The sequence below is a fragment of the Dendrobates tinctorius genome, unplaced genomic scaffold (genome assembly GCF_039654945.1).
Source record: "Dendrobates tinctorius isolate UK_male_01 unplaced genomic scaffold, ASM3965494v1 ptg000035l, whole genome shotgun sequence".
In the NCBI taxonomy this organism is placed as follows: Eukaryota; Metazoa; Chordata; class Amphibia; order Anura; family Dendrobatidae; genus Dendrobates; species Dendrobates tinctorius.
This window is the reverse complement of record NW_027361703.1, coordinates 16,826,912-16,850,521: the sequence shown is the minus strand read 5'-3', so window position 1 is coordinate 16,850,521 and position 23,610 is coordinate 16,826,912. Positions and strand designations below refer to the sequence as shown.

Sequence of the window (23,610 nt, the reverse complement as noted above, 5' to 3'; positions counted from 1 at the left end):
CTGCAAATATCAATATATTACAGTGTAAACCTTCTACCAGATCGTTAATAAATATGTTGAAGAGAATAGGTCCCAACACCGACCCCTGCGGTACCCCTTTGGTCACATCGACCCAGTTAGAGAACATACCAACTATAACCACCCTCTGCTTTCTATCACTAAGCCAATTACCCTTTTACACACTTTATCCCCCAGACCCAGCATTCGCATTTTGTGTACCAACCTCTTGTGTGTCACGGTATCAAACGCATTGGAAAAATCAAGATATTCCACGTCCAATGACTCACCTTGGTTTAGTCTATAGCTTACCTCTTCATAAAAACTGATTAGAGTGGTTTGACAGGAGGGATTCCTCATAAACCAATGCTGATATGGAGTTAAACAGATATTCTCATTGAGATAATCCAGAATAACATCCCTCAGAAACCCTTCAAATATTTTACCAACAATAGAAGCTAGACTCACTGGCCTATAATTTCCAGGTTCACTTTTAGAGCCCTTTTTGAATATTGGTATCACATTTGCTATGCACCAGTCCTGTGGAACAGACCCCTTTGCTATAGAGTCCCTAAGTATAAGAAATAATGGTTTGTCTATGACATTACTTATTTCCCTTAGTACTCATGGGTGTATGCCATCCGGACCCGGAGATTTATCTATTTTAATCTTATTTAGCCGGTTTCGCACAGCTTCTTGGGTTAGATTGGTGACCCTTAAGGGTGTGTGCACACATTGCGGATTCTGCTGCGGATTTTTCGGCGCAGATTTGTCTAAATCTGCAGGTCAAATGACCTGTGGTTTATCTGCGGATTAGCATGCGGTTTCGCCCTGCAGTTTGACACCTGTCATGGAGCAGGTGCCAACCCGCTGCGGAATCCGCACAAAGAAGTGACATGCTGCAGATTTAAATCAGCAGCAAATCCGCAACGTGTGCATTGCTGTTTTCTTTTTACATAGACTAAAATGGTACTGTACAACGCAGCAGAAACTGCTGCGGATCCGCAGGGCCAAATCCGCTGTGGACACCCTAATATAGGGTTTTAGTCTCTCAGCATTTCACCTAGCATTTTATTTTCCACCGTGAATACCGAGAAGGTGTTTACTATATTAGCTTTTTCCTCGTCATCTACAACCATTCTTTCCTCACAAATTTTTAAGGGGCCTACACTTTCACTTTTGATTCTCTTACTATTGATATAGTTGAAAAACAGTTTGAGATTAGTTTTACTCTCCTTAGCAATGTGCTTCTCTGTTTCCTTTTTGGCAGCTTTAATGAGTTTTTTTGTAGATAAAGTATTTTTCTCCCTATAGTTTTTTAGAGCTTCAACGGATCCATCCTGCTTTAGTAGTTTAAATGCTTGGGCTCTCCAAATGCAATGTGGCGCCCGCTAATTCCTTCAAATTTTACATTGAAAAAGTCAAATGGCGCTCCTTCCCTTCTGAGCTTGCCGTGTGCTCAAACAGTAGATTTACCCCATAAATAAGGTATCGGCATATACAGGAAAAATTGCACAACAAATTTTGGGGTCTATTTTTCCAGTTACCCTTGTGAAAATAAATTAACGGTCTAAAGTAATTGTTTTGTGAAAAAAATTATATGTTCATTTTATCTTTCCACATTGCTTCAGTTCCTGTGAAGCACCTGAAGAGTTAATACACTTCTTGAATGTGGTTTTGAGCACCTTGAGGGGTGGAGATTTTAGAATGGTGTCACTTTTGGGTCTTTTTTTTGTCATACTGACCCCTCAAAATTCACTTCAAATGTAATGTGATCCCTAAAATAATGGTTTTGTAAATTAGTTTGTAAAAATGAGAAATCGCTGGTCAACTTTTAACTGTTATAACATCCTAACAAAAAAAATTATGTTTCCACAATTGTACTCATGTAAAGTAGACATGTGGGAAAATGTTATTAACTGTCTTGTGTGATATGACTGATTTAATGGCATAAGAATTAAAAGTTTGAGAAGTGTGAACTCTTCAAAATTTTCATCAAATTTGTTTTTTTCACAAATAAATACAAATTATATTGGAACAAATTTTAACACCAACATGAAGTACAATATGTCACGAAGAAACATCGGGATCAGTTGAAGTGTTCCAGAGTTAAAGTGAGAGTGGTCAGAATTGTAGTTTGGCTCTGTCATTAAGGAGGTAAAAATCTTTCCTGGGAGGGGAGACCTTGAAGTAAAACTACCTTGTGTCTTGTTGTAGAGTTTAGTCTTGCCATGGTGTATGACCTGTAACATGAAACAATCTTCCATAACATCACCTTTATAGTAGAGTTTAGCTGTTCCTAACCCAGTTTTTAAGTCTCCTACACAGTTGGTTGTTTCAGTTTTTTTTTTTTTTTTCAATCTACTTTATTTTTCTGATCCTTAGACACACTTTTTTCCCCCAAATTTGGGAGAAAAGTGGTGATGCGTCTTATATTTCAAAAGTAGCTTACCTGAGTCACAGGAGGCAGGTTTGCTATTGCAGGAGAAGCCAGCGGTGGGAAGGAGAGGGGCGATGCTGCGGGCCCTGAAGATGTTGGTGCTAGTGAATGGAGTCCACTTTCCCATTGTTTTCCCTGCGATGGACTTCAGGAAAATGGCCTTCAGGAAAATGGCCACCAGAGGTGGTGCATGAGCAGATTGAGAACTCAAGAGACGAGACGCCGTCATTGATCTCAGAAAATCACATTACCAGTAAGAAGTCTTCCTAACACCTATGACAGCACCAACTGATCTACAGAGAAACTTTAAGCTTGGAGCAGGACCACAGCCTGTAGAACCCTTCACCTAAGGCCGGGGTCACACTTGTGAGAAACTCGCACAAGTCTTGCATCTCATTACCCAGCACTAGCGCCAGCACTAGGGACCAGAGTGCACAGCTGCACAGAAATACGTGCAGCCGCGTACTCTAGACACGAGTGCCGGGTCATGAGATCCGAGATTCTCGCAAGTGTGACCCCAGCCTAAAGAAAAGATCAGCAGAATATCCCAAACCAAGCCTATAGTGTTTATAGAGGGTGCAGGGTGAAGACTGCTGCAGCCTTACATTCTTGCTCAATGAAGACATCAGCTTTCTCTGCCCAGGAGGTTGAACTAGACCTAGTAGAATGAGGTTTCAGGTCTGATCGAACTGCCCTATTTACAGAATAAGCTAACTCTATAGCCTCTTTAACTCATCTAGGTAGAATGCTTTTAGATGCTTTAAGACTTTTTTTTTTTTAGGAACCGGAAAGGAAATAAATAGCACAGACATGACCTCTTTACCAGGTTGTTGCAACTGAGATATACTCTCAGACTTCTCTTAACAGCTAAAGTGTGGTATTGTTCTTCCTTTGGATTCCCAGGATTAGCTCAGAAAGAAGAGAGCACAATCTCTTGATTTCTATGGAACTTGAAAGCTACGTTGGGAAAATAGGTTAGAAGAGACTGCCCTAAATTCTGCAATTCTAGACTGATATGTTCCCAATAAGGAAATCGAGGTAAGGTATAACCAATGCTTTCTTTCATATGCGAGTTGTAATTTGATGTAATCTCCATAAAGAATCGAGGGCCAATTGACAAAAGGGAAAGCCCAAAACTGAAAACCTTATTTCATGCCGAGAGATACTCAGGCATTTTTGGTGTTCCATGTGAATTGGAACATGATAACACACTTCCTTTAAATGCTAGACTACCATATAGCAATCTGGAACCAGAAGTTTTATAGCCGATCTTGTAGGCTCAAATATAAAAAAAACTCTCGGGAATCTGTTCAGCCTCTTCGGGTTGTAGCAAAGGCAGGTAGGATTGGGTTAAATCCTAACTGAACAGGTTTTGATCAGGTGTACCTGGGGAGCTCTGCACACAAGCAGGCTAGGTATTCACCTTAGTCAGACTGCTGGAAAGCAGAGCAGACTGGATGTGTCTTGGAGCTTAACAGACAGGCCAGAGACTCTCCTTAAACGCACAGGGCTGTGTGGAAAGCATCAGAACTGAACTTGCTTGAACCAACCCCTTATTGGCTGTGCAAAAGCTACCTGAAGGTTGCATCCAGTACTAAAACAGAGGGTATAGTAGAGCCCCCCTCTTTCTTGTTCTGAACCTATATGAGGACTTATTCCACTTACATTATGGAAATGCTAAATCAGGGAACCCATTTTAATTGGCACCTGCTTCCCCCCCACCCAAAAGTTATCTACAAATACTGGTCCAACAGGAGTTCTCAAAAACCAAGAATGGAACCAAGTCTAGACTGACTGAAATCCCACAGGCCAGCCTCCCAACCATAGACCTTGACAAGCTGCATTAGGCAGAACCACTGACCTACCTACTAACCACACCAAGTCAGCTGCGCATCAGCAAGGATTGCTGCCACCCTCAGGGTTTGCACACATTTGCGTATAAATACGCCAAGTACAATGTGGAGAAGAAAAAAAAAAAAAAAAAACAACCACATTGCACTCTCAATGTAATTCAATGAGGCAGTGCAGATCTGATATTTTTTTTCTCACCTGTATGCTGCGAGTTGCTGCGTATATTGTTTGAGACTCGCCAATACAAGTCTATGGGTGCGCCAAAAAGGAAGGAAAAAAACAAAAAAAAACAGACCATATAGCGAGGTTAAATTACATCTGCAGATTATGTATTACATATCTAATATCCATCATCTATATCTTTATATATGCTTTATTTTGTAGACTAGCTTTAAGTTACATACACAATTACAGTATGTAAAAAATGCATTGCATGCTTATGTGCGCCAAGAACTCATTGCACTCAAATGACTAAAAGGTAAACCATACCGATTCCACTTGTCCAACTTTTCTGGATGAGAATGTGACTGATTTTTTTTTTTTTTTTTTTATACGCAAGTGTGAGCGAACCCTCAGTCATAGTGGCAAAGATATTCTCCTCTGCAGTTTTAATATTTAAGGGATTGAAAACACATGTGACATGCACAAATGTGAACAAGTCGGTCAGACAGTGTTCACACCACCCACTGACTGACACACAAAAAGAAAACACAGAATGACAAATGTGCAGAAATACCCTGCAGTAACAAATATGACAGTAATCAGCAAGTGCTGGTAAAAAGATGGCAACAAATACAGGGTAGTCAATATGTTTTTTTGCAAAAAAAAAAATGTATACCAAGCTACTCCACCTCCACATTTGTCATTCTGTGTTTTCTTTTTGTGTTTCAGTCAGTGGGTGGTGTGAACACTGTCTGACCGACTTGTTCACATTTGTGCATGTCACATGTGTTTTTAATACCTTTTTTCCCCTTGCTTATGCATGGTTTGAGAGACCCCACCCCTCTCGTGTGACATGCACATAAAGAGCTGTCTTACACCACGTGCCCATACTAGGAAGCGCCTGTCTGAATCCTGTTCATTTAGACACTGTTCATATGTTCACGTTTTAAATACATTAGATAGGGACTGCTCCATTAAGGGTTACCTTGACGAGGTGGCGTAGCTCGGTATACATTTTTTTTGCAAAAAAACTTATCGACTAAATACCCTGTGTTTGTTGCCATCTTTTTACCAGCACTTGCTGATTACTGTCATATTTGTTACTGCAGGGTATTTCTGCACATTTGTCATTCTGTATTTTCTTTGTGTTTCAGTTTTAATATTTTTTTTTTTAATCAGATAAATTTTTATTAATGATAACAATTCTAACATATGACATCAAGCAATTGTTCACATATAATCATTTTTATGAACAAAACTCCCCCCCCCCCCTTCGAGACCCCTTCAGTGTCTTCCTCATTTCTATTCCGGTACTCTTTTCCACAACCTTCAGTTTTAATATTTAGTTGGCCTTTCAATCGATCCAGCCATACCATAAGGGACCTGACTGTAAATGTTTCTGAAATGACTGGTTTAAAAGAACAGAATTCCTAAGCTCTCTTCTATAGACTATCCTCCACCCTTATCAAGGGTCCCTTCTAGAGCTCCCATATTGTCAAAAGGTAACATCACTCATCGTGATGCTTTTGAAATGACCACTCATGATGACCAAACGTGCTCAGATAACGTGTCATCCAAATATCTTGGGCATGCTCAAATATGTTTGAATCCCCGTGGCTGCATGATTTTCAGCTATTAGACCGCCACAACACGTGAGGATTGCCTGTTATCCCCCACGTGCTGCAGCCAACAGCCCCAAAACATGCAGCCGCGGGGACTTGAACATTTGAGCAAGCCCAAGATAATCTGAATAACAGTATCATCTCATCACCAATTGCCTCCCTCTTGAGTTTTACTCATCCTGTCTCAAACTGCACAGCAGCTGAAATCTGACAAGGGCAGGCCCATTCAGTTTAAAATGACCATTGACCCCCTGAATTTGGTAATCTTGTCTTGCACAGTGAACCTTCACTGAACTTGGGTTGTCACACAATTCCTAGATTTTCCCCAAGGAACATTACAAGAAACCCCAATTACAAGGTGAACATTCACAGAGGTCACTGTTTAGGTACCAGATTATGGAGCAGGAATCCTCTCTTCTGAATTCTCTCATTTCTGGGCTGCAGAATCTTCCATCCCGCTGGCACATTCCAACTTTCCTGGAACTGTTGCTGAGGAGTGTCTTTACAGCCTGTCACCTAGAAGCTCCTCCGCTGACTGCAGCTTTCATCCACATTCAATGCCCCACCAATATAGCACTGCCACTCAAATTTTGAGCTGGACCCATCACTTCTGACATCACTGGCATGCTAATCATCAGGGCGTGCTTTTAGAGACCTGACCATTGTGCAGACCTGGGACAACACATCAGTTAACCATGCTTCTTCTGCCATCCAGCATCCACTCACCAGCTGATTGCTCCTGATGTCACTGGCTCAGGGTGTGTGCGTTCACAGACCTGTGTACCCACAGACCCAGGACACTGTAGCTGACCCATCCACAAGGAAGGGTGCAGCTACTCATGCCCACATGCCAATCAAGTCCCCCTGGACCCAATGCAGCACTTCCGCATCAGCCATAGCAGGGACAGAGCAGCTGCCTGAATCAACTGGCCAGGCCTGGGTAAGTCTTCTCTCAACACTCATTCTCCAATACAACTACAGGATGTAAGATGCTCCAAAGGACAGAAAACCAACTGATGTGTTGGAGGTGTCACCCTTTTAGTCTGTTTCCTGTTCTTGAAGGGCAGATCCCCTCAGGTGGTGCGGTTATTGGTGATGGGGAAAAAATATAGGTGTGTAAATATATAGCTACTGGGCTGTTCCATAGATTTAAAACTAGGCACAGAAAACGCCCCATAGTAGCTTTTCTATAGCTCACATCCATCTCCTACCATTAACAAGAGACCTCAGATGATACTTGTTCTGGCATACAATCGATCCATAGATACACTTCTACAAGCTGCTGCTATGCAAAACTCTTATTGTAGTTCATAACCAAATGCAGTTTCAGAAAGGTCTGGGAACCAAAACAGAAGTCAGTTTGTGACAATAAAGTGGGTCTAGTTCCTACTTGCATAACCCAACTTCACCATGAAGTGAACCGGCTGAAACACTGCCTAGGACACGCTCAGATGTGGTTACCCAGAAGAACAAAGCCATAACACTCAACTGGCAGCATGTGTGGAAAGGAAAGCTCCAGGACAGTCTGGCTAACTTTGAAAAGAAAGCTTGTGCCAGCCATCAGACCCAAGTAACAGCTTCTCTCTGCTCCCTGTCCTGGTAAGAAAGGGACGAACAATGGAATAGTGGATGAATGGAATAAGGGCTTTAACAGTTTTTCCTGGCATTATTAGGTCAGTAGTACAATCTTTAACAGGTTGGCTATGTAAAACAATTTTCATATCTGAGTGCACAATACAATTGCAGTTAATGTGTTTTAGCCAATAATATCCCACAGCTACTCATTAGCTAAGGGACTTTTTGGCTAAGGGACTTTTTATATACATAAACTGTACCAAGATCATTCTAAAGACTTTAAAACTTTATTGGCACAAGAGAAATTACACAGACTCCTGCCAAAACGCTAAAATAAACCCATTAGGGCATTGTAGTAATATCATAAAGGTGCAACAATAGCATAATCATATCACAATAAATATATCAATGAACTAGTAAGAATACTAATCTAAACAGTTTATTAATACAGCAGTTAATGCACATTTCCATGCCACACACACCCATAAAAAATAGCCCCTATATTAATGCAACTTGTGTAGGCTACAAGTCCTAAATACACCAAAACAGGTCTACCAGCCAGGTCTGTAATAAGTGGCGAGCCTCTCACCTGACAGCACCGATGAGTTTAAGGATAAGCTGAACTGTTATGACACACCAGGCTGGCTGATCAAAAGCAGAATCACAGATACTGTGACATGGTCAAGATGGAATATAATCAAGCAATCGATTTTTAGCAACTCAACATTAGATACAATTGCCATTACATATCATCGAAGTAAGCCATATGACAAGTGGTTAATTGACCGGGCACAGCAGGTATTACATTTAACTGCCTTTAGGATAAGATTGCTTACACAAATTGCATTGTTATAGGGGTTATGCTTATTGTTGGATATATGGCATTATAATATCTCTCATCTCAAAAGTAATTTTAGAATATTAATATAGTATTTTATATTATATTTTGAGGTACGCTTCAGTGGTACAATATTTATGTAGAAGTTTGTAGTGGGTCTTGTGGTTTAGTATAGCCTACAGGTTGGATCAAAAGCTCAATAGTTGACTAGTGGCAGAAAAACCTTAGACATGAGTATAAATATTTATGATAAAACTTCATGTACGGTCCAATCTTTAAGGAAAAGGATGGACAGACTATACATTTAAAAAAATAAGAAATTTGAAGGCTTAGGGTAGTTCATCAATAATTAGGGTTCAGACAGCTGCCATCCCAACCGATCAGCTGTTTTCAGCTTCGGAAACGTCCAGATGGAAAGAGTCATGGGAGCCGAATGGCACGACTCCAGTCACTATGTAGTGGTTCTTCCAAGGAACTGCAGCTCAGCTCCTATTCATGTCAGTAGAAGCTGAGCATCAATACCCGGGAACAGCCGTTCTGCTCCGCTGAAAGCTGATCTGGAAGAGTGCCATGTCTATGACCCACATCTGATATGTGAAAGACATATCCTGAAAATAGATCACCTGTAAAAGTGAGCCTGGACAGCCCCTTTAAAATCGGCTTTTAGACTACGTCACATTTTCAGATAACATTTAACACACGCGTGTGGGCAGAGGATGAAGGCATTTACTAGCAATGAAAGACAACAGGTTTTGGAGCCATCAGAAACTAGAGTACAGTGTGCAGACTAGAAAACAAGCAATTACTGATTGAAGACTTTATTAACTTGATACCATTTCATAGTGACAGTACACATTAAAATAAGGAAATAATATACAAAGCACCTAGCAGTTACATAACGTTAACTATAGCCACTCCCCATATTAATATGTGACATGATTCCATTCAAAATCCTCCATATAGATGTAAATATAAATTATAAAAGTATGAATAGACATTTACATAAGAGCCAACACATGATTTGGTTATGAATTGCTTTGTGTATGGATCCTTTGATTTCAATTGTTGTGAAAAAAGTGAAAAATGAATGAATGAATGAATGAATGCTGTGCACAAAGCTTAGACAGTAACACTACAATGTGCAGCAAGTGTAAGGTGCGCTGTACAAGGGAAATGCAATTCTATAAAAGATTCTACATAAATACTACAAACTTAAGTGATATACATCAAACACTGAAAAGAAAAATGGCATTTTCCAGCGGACGACATCACCAACTCGCTCTGAGGAACAGATTATTTGCTGACTTCACATTTCAAGGTTGGATCCCATCCTTAATATTTAGAAGAACTCTCCAACATCTGCTCTCTTGTCACGCAGTTTGCTTCTAGCCTTTGTACGAGCTTTGAATGCTGCAGAGTTGTTCATGTGCTTAAATGAAAAAAATAACTTCAAAGTCAAATTTCCTAATGCAATGCAATTATCCAAGAGGCACAAATACAGATGTGCATCTTATGCTCATATGCAAGGGAATCTTAACCTTAGTGATTTCTACTTAAATGGTTAATGTAATGTAATCTGTAGACGTTCTGATCAGTGGGATGCGGACACCAAATTCACCTTTGATATGGTCTAATAGGTCTCATAGCAGAAGAGCAGAAGGCTAGCACTCGACTCTTGTGGATATGACGGTGCTGGTGATAGTAGAATATATAACCACTGCACTCAGAGGTTTGCTTCAAGTGAATCGTTTATTACAGATGATGGGTGAACCGACAGGCAAATATTAACGTTTCGGCCAGTTAATGGCCTTGATCACAATGCCGCTGAAAATAAGTGAAAGAAAACAATAAATCATGCAGAAAAGACAGAAAATATATACATATTTACATATATAACGAAAACATGTCATGGCAAAAAACAAAATACAAGTATGGGAGCATGACTATAGGTTACCAATGAAGGTGTAGTTACTTTACCATACATACTTTAATTTTTGTACATGTTTTAATTATTATACAAAGCGTAGAGACAGCAATGGCAAAAGGCCTGGTAAAATTGGCAAGGTCTTGTGGATGCATATCAAGAATCTCAGAGGTTTGTAAGAACTCAAAATAGGACATACCCTTTGAAGTTATCGCTCTAGTTTACAATACAAGCGATCAATAGAGACGGTTGATGTAGAAATAGACAGAAAATTCCTGTTGAAATTGATAAGGAACAGTGAGATAGCGTTTTGAGCAAGCATAAATCTAACACTGAAGGGTCACAGGATGGATGGTAGGAATAGCTTTGTTATAAGCAGTAGAGAAGTCTCCAGGAGAGATGGTTAAAAGGAGAGAATATCAGGGAGGGGAAGAAGGGAGGAAAAAAAAAAAAACATATGGAAAATATATTTACCACAATAGGGGCAATTGGTGTATAGGGGTCAAAAGGGTGCTGGCATGTATTAAGCCAGGTTCAGATAATCTGGTCACCGCTGTAGTATAGGCTGGAAGGCCAACAGGAGTATGCACATGTGAGGGGAGAACAGTGGTAATCAATCCTTGCATGTGTGAACATATAGGGTTACTTATCTTGTAAGTTGTAGACCTGCTCACATCCAATGGTGGTAGCAAAGATATAGGTGCAAGTACTGCTGTATCACAGGAGCGTTCTTGGGCGACGCAGCTGCAGAAGCCGTCGGTTGTAATGATGTCCTCGACTGGTTTTTGCCATGGGACACCAGCTGTTAGATTCTTTTCTACAGTCCACCAGTGCAGGGAATCTCTTACAGCCACTGAGAGACAGTTTGCCTTCTAAATGCCCTTTTAATTGTTTGTGCGTACAGAACTTCCCACTGTAGTTGCCTTAAGTGGTACTGCGCCCATGCTACTGCGGGTATGCATGATGTCAACGAGCCTAAAAGGGACATTGCGTTCCTCAGTGTCATATTTGGTCTTTGTATTGCTGTGCAAGCTAGGCCTCTTATCTTGGTCACTTTGCTCTCTGGTAGGAGGCAGCGTTGTTGCTCGGAATCCAGTATCAACCCTAGGAAGGATTGCTCTTTTACTGGGGTTATCCTTGACTTGGGGATGTTTACTATCCATCCTAGAATTGCTATCACTTCCTTCACTTGATGTGCGCAGTGGGACTCCGACCTCCCTATTACCAGAAAGTCGTCTAGGTATGGGACGATGACTATGTCACTGGAACGAAGAAAAGACATTACTTCGGCCATCACTTTGGTGAATACTCTGGGGGCTGTAGACAGGCCAAACGGAAGGGCTGCGTATTGGTAGCGTTTCACCTGCCCCTGGACATAGGGCGCTACTCTCAAATATTTTTGATACTCCCGATGAATTGGGATGTGATAGTAGGCATCTTTTAAGTCTATCACTGCCATGAGGTAATGCTGGAACAGGATCTTTGTGGCAGTGTTGATTGACTCCATTTTGAAGGAGCAATTGTCTACCCACTGATTGAGTCTCCTCAGGTTGACAATGGTTCTCCAAGAGCCGTCTGTTTTTTGTATTAAGAAGAGGGGGGAGTAGAACCCCCTTCCTTCTTGCACTGGGACTTCATGTAGGACTTGTTTTTTCACTAGTCCCAAGACTTCCGTCTCCAGGGCCAGCTGTTGCTCTTGGGAATTCCTTCTGGGTGTCATTATGAAGGTATGCCTGGGCGGACAGATGAATTTTATTTTTAAACCGTCCTTTATTATATTTAGGACCCATGTACTGGGGGAGATATTTGCCCAGGCGGAAAGGAAGAGAGAAAGCCTTCCCCCTACCTCCGGCCCAATGTCATTGGGGAGATTTTTTGGAGGAAGTGGAGGGCCCTTTAAACATATAGCCCGATCCTCTTCTTTCTTTAAAGTCCCAGCTTTTTCTATCTCCCGGGGGACGACCCCTGTTAAATCTCCTCCTCCGAAAGGGATGCTTTTTAGGTTCTCCCGGAAATCGGGGAAAGCTTTTCTTCCTATCCCCCGCATGTTCCAAAATCTCTTCTAGTTTTTTTCTGAAGAGGAATTGGCCATCGCATGGAATGGAATATAACCTATGTTTTGATGGTAAATCTCCGGGACACCCTTTAAGCCATTTGTTGTAGCCAGACCATGAGGGCACGAGCGGTACAGGTACCAGCTATCGCTGGCTTTAATCCACCTGCTGAAGCTTCCCAGATATGCTTTAGGAAACAGTCTGCTTTTTTATCAAGCGGGTCTTTCAACACGCCAGAGTCTTCTAATGGTAGGGATACCTTTTTTGAGGATCTGGCTATGGCCCCATCAGTTTTAGGGACTTTCCCAGGTTTCTGAATCCTTTTGCTCAAAAGGGTACCTCCTCTTTGATGTGGAAGGTAAGCCCCCTGACCTCTCCGGTTTTTTCCATTCCCTGTCAATTAGTGCTTTTATTTTATCATTTACAGGGAAGGTACGTTTTCTCTTTTCCTCCAGCCCTCCAAACATTACATCCTCTAATGATTTGGGAGTCTTTTCCTCTTTAAGGCCCTTTGTAGCCCTGATAGCTTTGACCAGCTTTTCCACGTCCTCCATTGGGAAACATGGACGGCCGCCTATATCGCTGTCCGAGGAGGATTCTGAGGACTGAGTAGAGGAAGTGGTGGAGGGGGACAAGGATCTATCCCGCCCCTTCTGCCTTGGTGAGGCCTCTGAATCAGAGCTCCTTCTAAGGTTTCTTTTATCTTTCTTTTTAATGGCTGCCTTTAGGGAACCTTTCACCTCCTGTTGTATTAACTCTTTAAGGCTAGTCACCAAATCAGGGGTCTCCTCCTGTATAGTTTTGTTTATACAGTCAGCGCAGAGGTCTTTCTGCCACTGATCTGCTAGCAGGTGTTTGCAAATGGCGCATTCTCTATTCTTGGTTTTGCTGCTAGCCTTCCTCGACCCCTAGTGATCAGAGAAAATGGAACCCCGTTACCATAAGGGTGACATTCACGTAGATCACTCACCACCGCTGTCAATCAGGGGTACCGATCTCGGAGGCTCCTCAGATGCACGCGTGAAGTTTCTCCTGGACGTCTCAGAGTCATGCCGGTTGCGTTTATGACTGCCGCTCCCACCACTCGAGCGACTGCTCCTGGTATGCTGGCGGCTCGGCCTGGCATCTGGCGAGATGTCTTGCTGCTGTCGCTGCTCATCTTGCCCCACTTCCATCATGAAGCCTTGGGCATGAGTGCGTCTTCTGTGGTCATCCCCCTTATGCAAGGGGGATCCACTGCACTCTCCGCCTCCTCCGGTTACCCCCACAGGCCCCCCCCCCTGCCATTCCGCCGGGATCGCCTTTCGCCGGCCAGCGCTATTTGCGCCGCCATCTTGGATCACAGGCGCCGCCTCCCGACGTCACTCGGGAACGCCCCTTTACCAGCGTGCCCTGCATGTGACATCAGAGGTGCACGACCCAGAAGCGGCCGCTCCCTGATGCTCCTGCGCTGCTTCTGCACGCGGCAGAGAGGGAGAGGGCGGAGCGGCAGCCATGGCAGAGCCCCAGGACCCCGGCCGTGCTGCTTCTGCGCCGGCTCGGACGCTGAGCCCCCGGGGGACCCGCGAACGGCGCTTCCCCCTCCCGACACACAGCGCTCAGGAACCAGCCTGATCTTCCACGCTGGCACGAGAGGGGCAGGTACGTGATCTTCAGAACACGGGTCCCTGTCAGGACAGGAAACCCAACTGAAGCGAGGGAGAGGTACCGCCCGCCCCTTTTATCTTCAGTAGGGTTCCTGTCCTGACTGGGCGGATCCCCTCTCTCATGTGTGCCGTCATGGGAGACGGGAAAAACATAGCTACCACTGCCAGCTCACTTTAAAGAAGCCAGACACAATGTGGCCCAAGTCAGGTATCAAATTATCGAAAAAGTCCCCAGACCAAGAAGGGGTGGGAATCATGTCCAGCTGCTAAAACACAAAACTTATTGGATCTACACCCTTTATACCCTATATCCCAAAGGGCTAAATCGAGAAATAGATTGGCTTATGTAATCTGACTCTCTTCCTTAGATGACTTGATTGGTTGCACATGTAGTCACGGCTATCCTGCATATTCAAGATGGTAAGAGACTTACCCTTCACTAGGCTATTTTTACTTTTATTTTCTATTTTTTTTATTTTATTTTTTTTTGCACTATTTTTTCATTTCCCCCCCCTTTTTTACTTTATTTTAGTTTGGACTCCTACTTTGTCTGCCTGTTTTGTTTTTTCTGTGTATTTCATTTTTTCAATGTATTTCATGACTATCAATTGCTTATTCCCATATATCTTATTTTCATTCTATATAAAACAAATCCTCTGTCATAACATTATCTTATCACCCACCAGGATACTGCCATAATGATATCCATTTATTATATGTGTACCCTGTACATTCCAGAGCACAATGTGCATACATCCTGCCTGCTGCTCCTATATATTGCACAGATGCTAGCATCCGATGTCACTCCCGGTCATATGACAGTCTCTATGCCAACACACTAAAACTAATCACAGCCACACCGTCGGAGGGTAAACAATTCTACTGCACATGGGCCGGGCGTCCAGCCAGGACCATTTATGGCAGCGCAGCTCTCTGCCCCAGCTCTCCCACGCTTAGACACTTAATGTGCCAGCGTCTCCGACTCGTCCACTAACGCCGGCTTCTGCAGCTGCGTCGCCCAAGAACGCTCCTGTGATACAGCAGTGCTTGCACCTATATCTGTGCTACCACCATTGTATGTGAGGTCTACAACTTACAAGATAAGTAACCCTATATGTTCACACATGCAAGGATTGATTACCGCTGTTCTCCCCTCACATGTGCATACTCCTGTTGGCCTTCCAGCCTGTACTACAGCGGTGACCAGATTATCTGAACCTGGCTTAATACATGCCAGCACCCTTTTGACCCCTATACACCATTGCCCCTATTGTGGTAAATATATTTTTTCCATATATTTTTTTTTTTCCTCCCTTCTTCCCCTCCCTGATATTCTCTCCTTTTAACCATCTCTCCTGGAGACTTCTCTACTGCTTATCACAAAGCTATTCCTACCATCCATCCTGTGACCCTTCAGTGTTAGATTTATGCTTGCTCAAAACGCTATCTCACTGTTCCTTATCAATTTCAACAGGAATTTTCTGTCTATTTCTACATCAACCGTCTCCATTGATCGCTTGTATTGTAAACTATAGAGATAACTTCAAAGGGTATGTCCTATTTTAAGTTCTTACAAACCTCTGAGATTCTTGATATGCATCCACAAGACCTTGCCAATTTTACCAGGCCTTTTGCCATTGCTGTCTCTATGCTTTGTATATTAAAATATGTACAAAAATTAAAGTATGTATGGTAAAGTAACTACACCTTCATTGGTAACCTATAGTCATGCTCCCATACTTGGATTTTGTTTTTTGCCATGACATGTTTTCGTTATATATGTAAATATGTATATATTTTCTGTCTTTTCTGCATGATTTATTGTTTTTTCACTTATTTTCAGCGGCCTTGTGATCAAGGCCATTAACTGGCCGAAACGTTAATATTTGCCTGTCGGTTCACCCATCATCTGTAATAAATGATTCACTTGAAGCAAACCTCTGAGTGCAGTGATTATATATTCTACTAATAGGTCTCATACACAGCACCTTATAGTGGTCCTGTATACATACTGGTAATATGGCTCCTATGGAATATAGGCCTATACTCCAGCTGTGCACCCCAGATTTTGTTTCTTACACATACAGATAAAATCAGAGAAACCTCGATTAAAATGAGATTAAACATTTCACCATACCATGTAAATATACTGCATCTGGAACGTGTGTTAGACCTTAAGTGTAAATGTGCAATCCTGTGATCCCTAAACACAAACCATGTCACTTCCAAGAATAAATAGGCCACTTACGGCCATCTACTCTTCCATAGCTCATCACCCTTCCTAATAATCTGCTGTCCACATTCCTACTCATGCCCTAAAACACCTTATGATGGAGTGAATGTTGGAAAGAACTTAGGAACATGGGCCCCAAATAAAAGCATTTAAGCCAGAAAACTGGGGTATAAAATTAAGAGAAGTCACAAAAGTTTTGAGCAGCATGCAGGTGCATAAACATTTTGCAACTTTTGGCATTTTCACCTCATAATAACCCAGTTCCAAAGAAGTGTGTGGAACTAGGGCAGGACGGGCATGGCACCCAACATGCAAAATTGTTGACTAGTAGTTGCAGTCTTTAAGTCACAAATATTACTCGTTTCCACGACTGAAGAGTTAGGTCAAGGCACACACTATTTGGTGCCTCATCTTATTCATTAGGAGGACGCTTCATAAATCAGGAGTCTTAAACGCTACTACCCCCTCAAAGATCAGTGTGAAAAACACATCATGAATTTGGGTTGTAGCTTCCCTTGTGTAAAACTACAACTGGTGAAAGCTGAAAACAAGAAAAATGTACCAGACAAAATTGCTTCTACAACTTACCCTTTCGTCACGAGAAACCTTCATTGCTTTAAGAGTAGCTGCGTCTAAGAGCAATGGGGGACCAAGCTCAAAAATACTACGGAGAAACCCGTTTGTCTAGGTGAGTAGGGAGAAAAATAAGTTAATTTTAGAGACCATAACTGACAGTTATTTTATAAGGGGAAAAAATATAACAGTTTGGATTATGGGTGCCTTTAAGAAGTATCCTACAACTAGTTTCTGAAGTGCAAGGATTGCTTGAACAGCAACGTAGCAACATATAGTTCCAGTCTTCAGTAACATCCGATACTTTATATCAGATTCCAATCAATAACCAGTAAGCCTTTACATCAGTAAAGGGCAATGAGCACTACAATGCAGCGAACCCAGTGACCATACTCGATTAAAGGTCTTAAAAAGGGACTGACCAGGTTTGGGGTTCAAGTCTGTGGTCAATGACTGCAGACTTGTGAATCCTCACAGACCACACAATGCACGCTAGCAGGATTCTATGGTCCAGAGCAGTCATGTGACTGCAAGTATGCAATTTGCATATTTACAGCCAAATTTCATCTTCCATTCACTTGTATTGAGAGCGTTTCGTAAGACCACTTGCAGTCACGCTCCTGCCCACTCAGGAATCTTGACTGTGCACTGAGGATTCACAAATCTGCAGTCATACATTCACAACCTCAAAAAAATATTCTAAAGTGACATTTAATTTGAAGCGTTAAATACCCTTTTCCTGTATGTAGAAGATAGGTGCTCAGAAACCTCAGACAAGTGGGCATTTCCTTTGAAGCAACTATGACGTAAAACTGCTCATCTCCTAAACTCACCATAAGATGAAACTGCATGCCAGAGCCAAAAAGTTCCTTGAAGACCCCATATGTTAGCCTCTTCACCCAGCAGTCAATGTGCATGCGTTCTCTCCCAAAGCGAATCATCTCGGACTGGAACTCTCCATCCTATGCACAATAAGACAAGTGCTAACAATGGAACAGAAGTGGGAAGGTCTGTTACGATGATCACCCTTAAATGTACTTCACACATAGCGAGATCGCTGAAACGTCACAGGTTTTGTGACGCAACAGCTACCTGTGATACATAGCGGCGACCGGCCCCCCGCTGCGATATCGCTGATCGTGCTCAAATGTCCTAGGCCATTTTTTGATTGTTGGTGTCCCACTAGCCAGCATGCATCGCTGTGTTTGACATAACTATGAGCGACCTCGTTGGCGACTCAGAACTCAGGGACACAGGTGTGGTTTTGCTTTGTCTTTCAATTTAAACGCCCCCTCAGCTCCGATTGGTGGTCTCAAATTAGGATCTTTGTAGCGTTTCCTTTTATAGGTCAGCTATCAATTATATGCAGTCATAACAATTAACATGTACAGTTATAATAATCGCGTGTCCCCGTGTCAGTGACTGTGGATCCACGAATAAATAGCGCGCTAGCAACTCCGACAGGGACGCTGAAGCAAACCGCGTAGTGATAGCGCAGTAGTGGCCACCAATCGGAGCAGAGGGGCGTGGAAAAGGCAACGCTGAAGCACGCCTATCGAGGTCTGAGTCGTCAGAATAGCTGCTGTGTGACAAGGTCCCAACGACCGCCGAGGTCGTATACGGATCGCCGTATCGTTGCGTAGATCTGCCTGTTTGACAGCTTACTAGCGACATACCAGCGATCCTTACCAGGTCATATCATTGTCGGGATCGCTGGAGCGTCGCTATGTGTAACGGGACCCTTACTCACCTCTACAGCTCTAAGGACATCTCGAAAAACTGATCGCTGTTTCCTCCTATCTACTTTGGCTCTGTGTTTGTTGCAGTCAGTGGCCAAAGATTTCAATGTTTCCGTTAAAGCTTCAAGTTCTTCATAATAAAAGTCCTAAGGTAAAAAAAAGCAGATGTTAAATTACATTTTTACATCTTGAATACTACCAACTTTAAGAAAACATACACTTCTACAATCTTATTGGCATGTAATATAATTAATAAAAATATGTACAGTTGTGACCAAAAGTATTGACACCCCTGCAATTCTGTCAGATAATACTCAGTTTCTTCCTGAAAATGATTGCAAACACAAATTCTTTGGTATTATTATCTCCATTTAATTTGTCTTAAATGGAAAAAAAAAAAAAAAAAAAAAAAAAAAAAAAAAAAGAATTGTCCTAAAGCCAAATTGGATATAATTCAACACCAAACATAAAAAAAGAGGGTGGACAAAAGTATAGGCACTGTTCGAAAAATCATGTGATGCTTCTCTAATTTATGTAATTAACAGCACCTGTAACTTACCTATGGCACCTAACAGGTGTTGGCAATAACTAAATCACACTTGCAGCCAGTTGACATGGATTAAAGTTGACTCAACCTCTGTCCTGTGTCCTTGTGTGTACCACATTGAGCACGGAGAAAAGAAAGAAGACCAAAGAACTGTCTGAGGACTTGAGAAACCAAATTGTGAGGAAGCATGAGCAATCTCAAGGCTACAAGTCCATCTCCAAAGACCTGAATGTTCCTGTGTCTACCGTGCGCAGTGTCAAGAAGTTTAAGCCCATGGCACTGTGGCTAACCTCCCTAGATGTGGACGGAAAAGAAAAATTGACAAGAGATTTCAACGCAAGATTGTGCGGATGTTGGATAAAGAACCTCGACTAACAGCCAAACAAGTTCAAGCTGCCCTGCAGTCCGAGGGTACAACAGTGTCAACTCGTACTATCAGTCGGCGTCTGAATGAAAAGGGACTGTATGGCAGGAGACCCAGGAAGACCCCACTTCTTACCCAGAGACATAAAAAAGCCAGGCTGGAGTTTGCCAAAACTTACCTGAAAAAGCCTAAAACGTTTTGGAAGAATGTTCTCTGGTCAGATGAGACAAAAGTAGAGCTTTTTGGGCAAAGGCATCAACATAGAGTTTACAGGAGAAAACAAAAAGAGGCATTCAAAGAAAAGAACACGGTCCCTACAGTCAAACATGGCGGAGGTTCCCTGATGTTTTGGGGTTGCTTTTCTGCCTCTGGCAATGGACTGCTTGACCGTGTTCATGGCATTATGAAGTCAGAAGACTACCAACAAATTTTACAGCATAATGTAGGGCCCAGTGTGAGAAAGCTGGGTCTCCCTCAGAGGTCATGGGTCTTCCAGCAGGACAATGACCCAAAACACACTTCAAAAAGCACTAGAAAATGGTTTGAGAGAAAGCACTGGAGACTTCTAAGGTGGCCAGCAATGAGTCCAGACCTGAATCCCATAGAACACCTGTGGAGAGATCTAAAAATGGCAGTTTGGAGAAGGCACCCTTCAAATATCAGGGACCTGGAAGTTTGCCAAAGAAGAATGGTCTAAAATTCCAGCAGAGCATTGTAAGGCTGGTTTCACATTTGCGTTTTCGCGGTATTTTAGCGCTAAATAGCGCATGCGGTTTTTTTCCTATACTTTGCATGGGATGCGCTTATGTGCGCATACACATGCGTTTGTACGCGTTTTTCCGCGCATGCGTTTTTTTGCGGTATGCGCTCGGGCGCACAAAATGCAACCTGTTGCATTTTTTGGGCGTCCGACTTGCCTCAAAAAAACGCATGCGCGCACAATGCGTTTTTTTACAGCAAGACACCCATTATAAGTCTATGGTGAGCATATGTGCGCATTGGCATGCTTATGTATGCTTTTTTTGCACATGTGTTTTTTTTTTTACCATTAGTTTAGACCAGGGATCCTCAAACTACGGCCCGCGAAGGACTTTTATCCGGCCCCTGGCCAGGCTGACATTAACCGCACTGATTGCACCGCCCTCACTGCCGTGGTGAACCAATCAGCACTGCAGCCGTGATGAACCAATCAGCGCTGCAGCTCACAAACACTGCCACCCCCCTGACACGCCCACTAAAGAACTAGACTGCAGAGTGAAAACTCGCGGGCGGGACGAGGCGCCGAGGAAAGGCGTTGTGAAGCCCTCAGTATGCAGCAGAGACCACACAGACGACGTGTTTGTCATCACGCCGCCTGCTCGGCCTAATGACGTCACGCCGCCTATGCCGGAAGACTGAGACGAGCGGGCGCCTCTTCAGAACAGCAGGGGACATAGGTGAGTACTGTTTTTTTTTTTTTTTTTTTTCTTTTTAACTCCGGGTCCTATTGGGGACCTGTGCTGCAAAATGGGGACGTTTACATGCCTAGTAGGGACCTGTACCTGCCTATTGGGGACCTGTACCTGCCTATTGGGGACCTGTACCTGCCTATTGGGGACCTGTACCTGCCTATTGGGGACCTGTACCTGCCTATTGGGGACATTTACCTGCCTATTGGGGACCTGTTCCTGCCTATTGGGGACCTGTTCCTGCCTATTGGGGACCTGTTCCTGCCTATTGGGGACCTGTTCCTGCCTATTGGGGACATTTACCTGCCTATTGGGGACATTTACCTGCCTATTGGGGACATTTACCTGCCTATTGGGGACATTTACCTGCCTATTGGGGACATTTACCTGCCTATTGGGGACATTTACCTGCCTATTGGGGACATTTACCTGCCTATTGGGGACATTTACCTGCCTATTGGGGACATTTACCTGCCTATTGGGGACATTTACCTGCCTATTGGGGACCTGTGCTGCCTATTGGGGACCTGTGCTGCCTATTGGGGACCTGTGCTGCCTATTGGGGAACTGTGCTGCTTACTGGGGACATTTACCTGCCTTTTAGGGACCAATGCTGCCTCTTGGGGATTCTTGCACCACACTAGTCTGAGCCTGAGGTAAAAGTGGAGTTCCACCAATATGGGCACTGGTGAGGCTGCATTGATGGGCACTGATCAGGCTGCTTTGATGGGCACTGATCAGGCTGCATTGATGGGCAGTGCAGTCTGTATGTCTCTGTATGGGCAATTTTATTGCTGGTATATTGTTTTTGTAGCGCTGTATATATGTTGGTATTTTACTAATAGCAATTTTGAATCCCTAGGAAACAATGATATCAAGAAAGAGAAAAAATTGACTCGAAGTGTAGGATATTCGAAGAACCCAAAAGAATCGGTAAGTTTGATGATTTAACTTTACTTCTTCATTTTTAACATTGTATTTGTTCCTATTTTGTTTTATGATTTCTAAATAAGATATGTGCAGAGTGCCTACGAATTTGGTGCTAATTTTTTTTTAAACTATATTCCGGCCCACCAATGGTCCGAGAGACCGTGATCTGGCCCCCTGTTTAAAAAGTTTGAGGACCCCTGGTTTAGACAATGGAATTTAGGGGTTTGGGTTAGAGTTAGGGTTAGTTAAGGGGGCTTACGGTTAGGATCAGGGTATGGTTTGGTTAAGGGTTAGGGTTAGGGTCAGGGTTAGGATCAGGGTATGGTTTGATTAAGGGTTAGGGTCAGGGTTAGGGTTAGGATCAGGGTATGGTTTGGTTAAGGGTTAGGATCAGGGTATGGTTTGGTTAAGGGTTAGGATCAGGGTATGGTTTGGTTAAGGGTCAGGGTCAGGGTTAGGGTCAGGGTTAGGGTCAGGATTAGGGTCAGGATTAGGGTCAGGGTATGGTTTGGTTAAGGGTTAGGGTTAGGGTCAAGGTTAGGGTTAGGATCAGGGTATGGTTTGGTTAAGGGTCAGGGTTAGGGTCAGGGTCAGGGTATGGTTTGGTTAAGGGTTAGGGTCAGGGTCAAGGTTAGGATCAGGGTATGGTTTGGTTAAGGGTTAGGGTCAGGGTATGGTTTGGTTAAGGGTTAGGGTCAGGGTCAAGGTTAGGGTTAGGATCAGGGTATGGTTTGGTTAAGGGTTAGGGTCAGGGTATGGTTTGGTTAAGGGTTAGGATCAGGGTATGGTTTGGTTAAGGGTTAGGGTTAGGGTCAGGGTCAAGGTTAGGATCAGGGTATGGTTTGGTTAAGGGTTAGGGTTAGGATCAGGGTATGGTTTGGTTAAGGGTTAGGATCAGGGTATGGTTTGGTTAAGGGTTAGGGTCAGGGTCAAGGTTAGGATCAGGGTATGGTTTGGTTAAGGGTTAGGATCAGGGTATGGTTTGGTTAAGGGTTAGGATCAGGGTATGGTTTGGTTAAGGGTTAGGGTCAGGGTTAGGGTATGGTTTGGTTAAGGGTTAGGGTCAGGGTCAAGGTTAGGGTTAGGATCAGGGTATGGTTTGGTTAAGGGTTAGGGTCAGGGTCAAGGTTAGGATCAGGGTATGGTTTGGTTAAGGGTTAGGGTATGGTTTGGTTAAGGGTTAGGGTATGGTTTGGTTAAGGGTTAGGGTTAGTAAAGTCATGGTTTGGGTTAGTAAAGTCATGGTTTGGGTTAGTGTGAGGGGCCACCTAATGTTTGGAAAAAACGCAAACGCGGTAAAAACGCACTAAAAACGCATAAAAACGCTGCGTTTTTTTCATGCATGCTCATAAAAATGCTTGAAAAAAACGCAGCAGTTGTATGCTTTTGTATGCGTTTTTTCGCGGGAAAACGCGCTGCAAAAAAAAGCAAGTGTGAAACTAGCCCAAGAAACTCATTGATGGTTACCGGAAGCGGTTGGTCAGTTATTTTGGCTAAAGGTTGTACAACCAAGTTTTAGGCTGAGGGTGCCAATACTTTTGTCTGGCCCATTTTGGGAGTTTTGTGTGAAATGATCAATGTTTTGCTTCATTCTCTTTTGTGTTTTTTCATTTAAGACAATAATACCAAAGAATTTGTGTTTGCAATCATTTTCAGGAAGAAACTGA

The 23,610-nt window shown here is 43.0% G+C and overlaps 1 protein-coding gene across 1 annotated transcript in view; it reads right to left on the bottom strand.

Annotated features, from left to right (window-relative positions):
- Positions 1 to 9,287: 9,287 nt before the first annotated feature.
- IFRD1 (interferon related developmental regulator 1) overlaps positions 9,288 to 23,610 on the bottom strand; it is an 81,408-nt gene continuing 67,085 nt past the window's right edge. Inside the window, exons 9-12 of the mRNA XM_073573303.1 lie at positions 18,666 to 18,800; positions 17,749 to 17,877; positions 16,931 to 17,026; positions 9,288 to 9,914 (exon numbers count right to left, since the gene is read on the bottom strand). Coding sequence (XP_073429404.1) covers positions 9,825 to 9,914; positions 16,931 to 17,026; positions 17,749 to 17,877; positions 18,666 to 18,800 — 450 coding nt within the window. The 3' untranslated portion in view covers positions 9,288 to 9,824. The remainder of the gene's footprint in view (positions 9,915 to 16,930; positions 17,027 to 17,748; positions 17,878 to 18,665; positions 18,801 to 23,610) is intronic.